General features: G+C 44.5%; 1 protein-coding gene across 1 annotated transcript; it reads left to right on the forward strand. All coding sequences in view use genetic code 11, as the record gives it.

Annotated features, from left to right (window-relative positions):
- Positions 1–806: 806 nt before the first annotated feature.
- On the forward strand, positions 807–9,278 carry EGR_00270 (Serine/threonine-protein kinase tousled-like protein; the record flags this gene model as incomplete). The annotated part of the gene is made up of 14 exons (XM_024489519.1): positions 807–1,781; positions 1,901–2,350; positions 2,606–2,742; positions 2,868–2,981; positions 3,615–3,861; positions 4,002–4,093; positions 4,325–4,414; positions 4,689–4,858; positions 5,057–5,307; positions 6,172–6,279; positions 6,659–6,756; positions 6,967–7,151; positions 8,090–8,336; positions 9,032–9,278. The coding sequence occupies 14 exons, from the start codon at positions 807–809 to the stop codon at positions 9,276–9,278; spliced, it is 3,411 nt and encodes a 1,136-aa protein (XP_024356197.1).
- Positions 9,279–9,642: the final 364 nt, after the last annotated feature.

Consider the following 9,642-nt stretch of genomic DNA (forward strand, 5'->3'; position numbering starts at 1 on the left):
GGGCTATGCCGGTACCCGCAAATCCTCCCGGGTGCCGAAAATGTATTCTGTCCCAGAGTTATGTCTTCTTTCGTCTTAGGGAAGTCGCAGGGTGACACAATAAGTTTAAGGAATAATTTAGTGGTTCGCAAAAACAAATTCATGGCACAAGGAAATCTGCATTTTAATTATTAAATTAGAAACAGTGTCTCTGTTTGTAAAAATTATGGTTTTAGACGATTGTACACAGTTTACTAGTAAATCCTTTCTTAAAGCTGGTTGGTTTCAGTTGCATTTGACAAACGACACCTTATCTAAAAGACAGACTGCAAACTGCTAGCTTACCATGATAGTAAAATTGAAAAAATGTTATTACAGGCCTAGAATCTGAAATATTTGAGGAACAGGAACAAAATTTTTTACCAACAAAGCTTAAAACCCAAATTTCATTTCAAGGTATTTTTTTATACATGTATCTATATTTTTTGCTGCATTAAAAAATCTGGAAGTGGCCCTGCTTGACATGTTGCAAATTCAATTGTTTTAATTACCCTAAGGGGGTCAAAAGACCCGGCTAATTTTGACGTTGGAATTTATGGACTTTATTGGTTGGTTCTTTGTGGCCAATTGCGACGCTCTTTACTTCTGTTGATAATTTTCGATCTCGTCGGGGAATAGAATTTTGTGCTGATATCGGTCAACGCCTCGCATTTCATCCAAGGGGATGCAAACCTAATTTTGACTCATCACGGCTCTTCTGTACAAGTTACTGTTTTCAGATTTGAAATTATTGAGATTTTTCCTTTTTATCGTCAAAGATTTTGTCAATGGCGCTCCATGTTGACCCATTGAAACGCGAACTTTTGGAAGCCAGAATTCAGGGCACACGGAGTCCTAACGTTGTGACGCAAACGGGAAAGTCACCGGATGCCAATTCCAACCAGCTCTCAACAGATGATCGATTTAAATATGGTACTTCTTACGACTCCGTACAAAATACCGGTGATGTTGCCTCTATGGACATACCGATTCCCAACGTGATATCAGCTCACTGCACCACATCGTTGACAAAACCTCATGATGGACATCCCAATCCAGCCACTGTAGCTAATGTTGTTAATTCTACTCTTCCAAATCCATTCCAGACGACAGCCAATCCGGAATATATGAATTTTCCTTTAATTAGTCAAAGCGATGACCAATGCACGATAAGGCCTGAAAACCCTGGTTCTAACCCCTGTAGGGCTCTTGACTCTCTCCCTTCCTCCAGTCAGCAGGTCGAAGTGACTGTACAACCTCCCAGTAATCATGCTGAAGAAAACAGCCGCAGTGTCAGCAGTCTTAGCGGAGACGGTAACTCCAATAAAGGTGTCGTTGGCCTTCAAAGTCATCCGCAGAACGTTGCTGCTTATGTTCCCCCACTCCATGGCACTAGTCGTCAAACCAACATTGTTCCTTATTCCACCAGTAGTGCACTTTCTAATCAATCTCTCTCTTTTGATATTGGATGTCAATCCATCCCCATGCTACCTCCAAATGACTCCCCCGCGGTTGTTACCACATCTCCCAAAAAGGCTAGAAACCTCTCCGGCGCCCCCGTAGCATCATCATCATTGCAGTTTGTGAGTCCTCAACGGTGTAGCATATTGAGTTCGCCGAATGCGCCTCAGACCGTTCAACCCCCCACACCTCGTGGCAGCATACGTCGGAAGCGAAAAGGCGTCCTCTTCGATGAGCCGGGGGTTCCACAACCTAAGCGTTCCACCAACAGAGGTAGTAAACGGATCGATGAGATCTTTAAGGTAAATGAACACTTGGTCCATTACTTCCGGTTTTATGAGTCTACACACATAGTTGTTTTATAATTAAAAAGTCGGATTTTTTGGTTTGTGGCTTGTGACAAACTTTTTCCCCCATTTAGACTCCCCAAACTGGTTTGCTTGCGCAGAGCATTGAAGAACCCCAAAATGAACATAATGCTAAATCCGATACGGTTGTATCCGCACCTCGACAAATACTATCCCCTGGCCGCGGTGGAAGCAACAGTTGTGTTACGAGTCCGAGCGATAGCTCGAGCGAAGCCATTCCGCAAAATGGTCCCGCTCCTGGCGTCAGTGTGATCTGCTGCAGCGCCTCTGTGCAGACCGATCCAGACACTGGCACCTCATCTGCTCCCGCTGTGTTAACTTCCACAGCCCCGCTTCATCAGGGCGCTACTATCTCGGGGTCATCCATCAATCTCGTTGAGAGTTTGCAACGGCGGATTTCGGAGCTCGAGTTGGAGAACAGCGCTCAAAAACAGACTATCGCACTTGCTAATGAGCATAGTCTCAAATCACGACAAATCATCCAAGATCTCCTCATTGAAAAGGTATATTTCATGCATTGCTGTATCTTTAGTGGCGTTTTATTTTTAGATTTGTAGGTAACTAATCTTTCGAATGTACGCGCAGATAAAATGCTTTACCTTAATATTTGCCTGTTACAAGTAATGCAATCATCTTCATCTGCACCCATTCACATGACTGAAAGTTAGGTGTCGTGCAGCGGTCAGCATTTAAGTGCTTGCACATTGTTCTACCAAATGCTGAATGCGTTGTTGTGTAGCGCCTAATGTTTTTTGCAGAGTCTCCTGGAGCGAAAGACCACTCGACAAAAGGTAATGGATGACCGATTACGACTTGGTCAATTCCTCACTCAGCGACAGGGTGTTCACTTCGAAGAGAAGTGGGTTGAGGGGTATCGATTTAAGGAACTCGATGCGTAAGTTTCATACCACATTGGGGCTTTCCTATGACCTCAGTGTGTGGGTGTTCTTTGAACTTTATGTCGCATCTACTTTAAATGCTTGATCACCTTATTTTAATCATCTCGTTTGTATCATTCAGTCGTCGGAAAAGTATTGAAGGCATTCGAGAGGAAATTGAAAGGAAACGGAAGCAATGGAACAAACGGAAACCAGGATCTGAGAACAAAAAAAATAGCAAAGCCCGTTGGGAGGAGTGAGTTTTAATGACTAATATATTGGTCTGGGTCCCTAATTTTGTACTTGTGTATATACAAATTCAGATGATACCATAACCTTATGTGAATGGTCTCGATACTCAGCTGCTTAACTTGCAACGCGCGGAAGGTCAAGAGGTCATGCCAATTTAAATTTACCGTTCGTTATACTATGGCGCGTCACACTAGGTCCATTTTCGGATTGGGCGACAAGCCCCGTCCTCCACGTATGCATCACCTCTGGCTCATCACCCAAGGGAGTGGGTTTTTTAAGCAGTCCTGTCCGGACATCGAGTTCGGGGTGCATTTTAGGCAAGCCTTGTGTGTTAACGCTCTGGATACCACTGCTTTCTGTGAAAAGAATTTCGTTTATGGTCAAGGCTAGTAATGCGTACTTAGGTAGCTTAATATATTTTTTATTTCCGGAATCGCACTCGAGCAAATCAGATTCCCAATTTCTCGGTACCTTTTTTGGGCAAATGAAACTTGCTAAATCAGTGATAAATGAAAGGAAAGTAGTCTGTTTTAGTCTCACCGTCCTAATGTTTATAAGTTTTCATTTTTTAAATGGACCGGCTAATATAAATGCTGCGCCCATGGAAATTCAACGTTTGCTGTTATTTATTTGTCAGGGTTTCAGTAGATGCGTTTTACGAACAAATAGAGATATATGATCTCCGAAAGCAGATGTTAGCAAAGGAAGACAAGGAGATCCAAAGTGAGCTTGAGCGTCTTGACAGGGAGCGGAACTTGCATATTCGTGAAATCAAACGAATAGCCAACGAGGATGCATCACGGTTTAAGGACCATCCCCTATTAAATGAACGCTACTTGCTGTTGAACCTGCTTGGCAAGGGCGGGTTTTCAGAAGTTCACAAGGTGCGTTACGGTCTGTGGTTCATTTTTTTTGTGATCCAACCGTTGCTATTCCATTCTGCTGAATGTTGATTATTGCCCTACATTGATGGTATGTCAAATCATGTTGTTAAAAGCATATGCTTGTTTCGTTGTTTTTACAGGGTTTTGACCTGCAAGAGAACCGCTATGTTGCTTGCAAAATACATCAACTTAATCCGGCTTGGCCTAAAGACAAGAAGGATAACTACATAAAGTGAGTGTGTTTCTCAGTTATTTTATGTTATTACTAATTCTTCAATCTGTCTAAAGTTGCGAAGCTATTAACTATGCCTTGGTTATTTAGTTATTTGAAAAGTTGCACATTGCTTGTTCCTGAAAACGGTGTTTACCAGCGCATTCGTGTTATGAACCATGTACCCCCGGGGGTTAATGCAACCTCATTATTAAGTTGAACCGTCGCTCATTTGTATACCTTGATTTGTAGGCATGCCCTCCGTGAAATTGAAATACACAAGACTCTCAACCACCAGCGGATAGTCAAGGTGTTCGATGTCTTTGATATTGACCACGACGCGTAAGTCTTATCCCATCTAGGAACCTTTTATTTGTGTTCTGTGACGTACATATCTCCTCGTTTGGGGCTTACTGTGCCGCGGATGGGCGTAAGGAGAATGATGTGGTGCTAGCTCTCATTTGTCCCGTGTATTCCACACCCCGTAAATCTACAGTTGTGTGTGTGTGTGTGTTCGTTGGTGCGCCAATAAAGGCCATCACTTGGCTTTCGCCTAAATCTTTCCTCGTGCCTGCGCATGTGCCCGGGTTGGTGACAGTCGATGTGTTGGTTTCAGGTTCTGCACTATTCAGGAGTACTGTGAAGGTAACGACTTGGATTTCTTCCTGAAACAAAACAAAGTGATACCGGAGCGTGAGGCGAAGTCGATAATTTGTCAGGTCATTTCCGCTCTCAAGTATTTGAATCAACGAAAACCCCCCGTCATCCATTATGACTTGAAACCAGGTGCGTGTGATCCTTAACTATGCTCCTGTTTTTTGTCCAAGTCTACGCTCCTATCAAGCTTTTGCTGACAACTTACCGAAATAGCCTTCAAATAATTCATAGACAATTGCGGTATTGAATTAGAACTTTTCAAGGTAGAAGCCAAAGGGTGTAATACTTTCATGCTTGACACTTTATCTTCGCGCTCTTGTTCTACAGGCAATATTCTACTTGGTTCGGGCGAACTGTCTGGCGAGATAAAGATAACCGATTTTGGTCTGAGCAAGCTGATGACAGAGGATTTGTACAACCCTGATACCGGTATGGACCTAACCTCACAAGGCGCTGGTACCTATTGGTATCTTCCTCCCGAGTGCTTTGAAACTGGCCACGAACCTCCCAAAATTTCCTCCAAGGTGGACATCTGGTCTGTGGGCATCATCTTCTTCCAGTGCCTCTTCGGAAAAAAGGTTTGTAATAAGTTCCATTCACTTATACAAATCCAATTGTGAAAACGACGTGGACTTTTCAAAAGTAATTCAAATGAGGTGGATAACCGGATTCATGCATTTTTTACAATGACCTACAAACAAAACGCCTCTTCCTATTTCCTTGACCTGTGAAGACATGCCGTTGGTGAATGTGAAATTTTGTGCCCTTAACGGATAAGCAAAAAAGTGCACTATATGTTGACCACTGATGGAATTGGGGCTCTTGTGACGTTCGCCTGAACTGCCCGCTTGGGTTGCTGTTTAGTGTCCAACCGGGATTTTCGCTTTTCGAGGCGCCAGTTTTTGTGCTCCAAGCTGGCTGTTGGGCGTCTTTCAGACGTGACTTGGGGTGTAACGTTGCTAGATGAACTTTACGCCTGAACTCAGCTCATCCTGTTTGTACTTCCATTCACGCTGCGTCACGTGACTATTCAGCCTGGTCTTACATACCACAAAACTGCTGTGGACGCTGACATCTGGCAATTTGTATCTAGCTCACTATTTTGCGGTCCTTCTCATGGTGACAGTGCACACATGTCTTGTTCTTTCCACAGTCCGTTCCAAACTGAGCATATTCGCATTTCGGTCAATGCCCACAGTCCACCTGCTTTATAAGCATTCTAAAAAGCCATATCTATGTGATCGCGAGTGACTTTTACGTCTGTTCACCAGAGATTATTTTTCCAATCTTGATTCTGCTTAGTCACAACACACAATTACACCTAGCTGGTTTGAGAGGCAGTGTTTTCCGCTTTTCTCACAAGCGTGGGAATATTTGGTGTAAATTTCTGGTGTTTCCTTACCATAATCCTTGTTTCATTAACCTGCTTCACCAACTTTCAGCCTTTCGGCCACAATATGTCGCAAGCGGACATTCTGCACCAGAACACCATCCTTCATGCTCGCTCAATTGCGTTTCCCTCCACACCAAAAGTCAGTGATGGAGCAAAGGTAGGTTTCCTCCCCTTATTTATTCTGTCCACACCCGAACAGGTAAGTTGTTGCAGTTGCTCAGCTCACTTTCCATTACGAGGTGGGCACCGTTAGTATTGACGCATCAGAACTGGATTTTTGTTTCCCACTTGTGGGGTAGTTGTGCTTCGCGAGTGGTGTTGAATGGTTTATTGTTAACAGACACTCACTCATGCTGTCACGCCTCACCCTATACCAATCACTATCTGCCATCGTGGATTTTTCGTGTACCTTTTGAGTCTAGTTGTGCTTAAGAATTTGTGTGACGCTATACTGATGGCATGCTAACCAGTCAATAGTCAGACTTTGTACACATTAATCGGAGGAGCAGCTGTGACCTTTTTGTTGTGATTCACAGGAGTTCATCCGAAAATGCTGTACCTACCAAAAAGAACTCAGGCCGAATGTGTTCCAGCTGTACAATGATGATTACCTCAAGCCCAAAGCACAACTTAAGTGAGTCCTTCGTCCAGCTATTTTAAAGCTTCTCCATGTCTACTTTATATCAGTGGGAACTTAATTCCTAGGATTTACATATGTAGGTTAAATGTAATGCTGTAACTAACAAAGTTTCTCTATCCTGCCATTGTGCTGAAACTTCCTCGGGCTGCTTATCAGTTTCTACCACGACGTTCATTCTATATCTGCCGCCCCTTTTGCTTGTAGACACAGTGTGGATGTTGGATCCCTCCCCGGTCCGACAGGTATTCCTCCGTCAACCAACAATTTAGTTGCCCAGGCATTGTCTGGGGGTCAACAGCAAGCGTCCGGTGCTAACCAGTCCCAAGCTGGGGCTAGCGGAACCAGTGCTGGCTACATCCCAAACGCCGCTTTGGGGATTTTCGGGTCTGGTGGTCCCTCCTCTCTGGTGCTCTCAACACAGCCGCCGCCTCATCACTCCTGATCATGCTGGGCTTATTTGAATGTACATACCGAGATCCTCTTGTTTTCCGCTCTCCCTGCTCCCTGAAATTGTCACACTGAGCATTTCCCAACCACTACCACCCTCACCACTTTTAACTCATCTTTGAGGGCGCTGGTATCCCCGAAACCCTATTCTTTGTCTCACATCTCCTTTTCATCGTTTGGATAGCCTTGCGTTGAGGACTTGCTCTCTAGTACGCAGGCACGCTCTCTTGCGCGCGCGTGTATATTACGTTTAACTGCTGAATTTGAGCATACATTCACAGAGTTATTTTTGTGCCGTGCGCACCCACAGCCTTTCTTCCTTGCTCTCTATCTATCTCTCAAAGAAAAACAGGCCAAATCAGCTTCAAGGTACGCTTTTTAGCGTCTATTTTACCACATTCACACGTACGCGCGTTCGATAAGAATGTTTGTGTGTGTGTGTGCATACTCATTTTATGCAGAACCGTTTCTCTGCCTTCCTGCTCCCCATTCACCTCCCACCGGTTTGACCATGTCTCCCTTTTCGTGTGTGCGTTCGCCTATGTACCACTATAAATTTGCGACATTTGAGCAAGGTGACCGTCTTTTCACTGCGCCGGGGCTATTCGCGTTTGTTGTCTTTGGACGGACTACGTCCTCAGGTGGTCTTTTGATTGCCGACTTCGCCTCGTCTCTCCTGTTTTTCCTAACTTCAGACAGTCCGTCCTGCTCGTTATGCTGGGGTGCCATGCAAGTCATCGCTGGCTGGAGATACAACGAATTGTAAAAGTCGACTTAGGTGAATTGTAAGGGTCGGCTCTGGTGTTTTCATCTGAACGGATGAAAATGTGTGTAAACCAACAGCGAGATGCTTGGGTGATGACCAGGGTTGATTTTTCAGCCTCGGCAGTGCCTGAGCCCAGTTGGTGCGCAGTCAGCCTCGTGGTGAAGCAAGACAAGAGTGCTGATATTTGTGTGAGGGCCTTCACTCATGCACTGGTTGGTGCGCGTGCAAAGGTCGAAGCCGTCGTTGGGTTGGAGTCTGACCTACGACAGAACCGCAGGGTAGCTCACTTTGGCCGAAATCTCATGTGGACTGGAGCATGTCTCGAGGCTTCTGCGTTTGCTCGCAGCGTGCGCTTCACCAGGTGAGAAATGCAAATACAATCATTCGCCTTTGATTCGCAGGAGGAGAGCTGGCTTGCGTTTTAAAGTGGTCGACTTGAGCTAATTTTTTGTATTGAATGGTGTAATTTGAATATTTGAAGTGTCCTGTGAGAGAAAATACTTTTAGGAAGTGAGAGTAAATGCGGCTTTACCTAGCCATTATCAGAAAGTAGGCGTACCGGCACCACTGACTATTTCATAACTGGAGCGCCTTTTCAGTGCCTACATAGGATAGCATCAGGATTAGATTAGATTCTGGGCGTTTCCGTGGGTACTTATTCCACCAATGTTGGTTGCAAAGCCAGTCTCTAGCATTGCAGAGGCTTTTTGTAGGTGAAGTTTTTTTTTTTTGGATTACACAGCAAAAGTCCTACTGATGGATTAGCGCACCTCTTATTTCAGATGACTATTTACACCTTGGCTCGGAATAATTTCAAGGCTGGTGCTAAAAATAGCACCAGTATCAGTGATGACAAATCCATTCATCACCAGCCTCTCTGGTACCATAGAGTTCACAAATCATCCTAGAGCATAACTTTTGGATGTTGTTGCCCCTAGCTAACTACTCTCGCATCAAACTCCACTTAAGCAAAGGCATTGGTGTAAGGATTATGTAATTCTTAACTAGTTTTTCATTGGTCAAGCTGGAAGTAAATGAACAGTGAGGCTATCACAGCACTGTTGCACCACATAAGTACTTGGGCGTGCACCCATCCAAGGTCTACGTGGTCACAAGCGTCTCTACACCAGACGACCTCGCTTATGACGTCACCGTCCAACTTGATCATATGGCTTGGTGCGTTGAGATTTCCCAATACGTCTGGGCGTTACTCAGCATTGCCTCCACCGCTTTTGGAAACGTGCAAACAGTCGAGGGTTGCTTAATGGCTCCCAGATCGCTGTCAAGAGTAGCTGAATTGTGAGATAGGTTGTACCTGAAACTTCGCCGCGGAACATGAAAACTGGAGGAAATTGAATAATGAGATCTCCCAATTTCGTTGGACATCACTTTGTGACCTTGCTAATGAAATGTGCCAGAGTGGCAACCTGATAGCGAGGATATGCACCCAACTCCCTCTTTAGTGTAAACAGGCCACTTAACATGTTACCTAAAATTAATCAGTACAAAACAATTTAACGAACCCGGGCACCGCAAAAGTCTTAAGTCTTTAGAGACATTTACTCGTGATAAGCCGCTAGTTCTTACTGGTATCTACCACTGTATGAAACTGACCTTGATCATTTTTCAGTACGGCATGTGATCGACACGTCGATTAAGACAGCGAT

This window comes from Echinococcus granulosus (assembly GCF_000524195.1).
Source record: "Echinococcus granulosus chromosome Unknown EG_S00001, whole genome shotgun sequence".
Taxonomy (NCBI): domain Eukaryota; kingdom Metazoa; phylum Platyhelminthes; class Cestoda; order Cyclophyllidea; family Taeniidae; genus Echinococcus; species Echinococcus granulosus.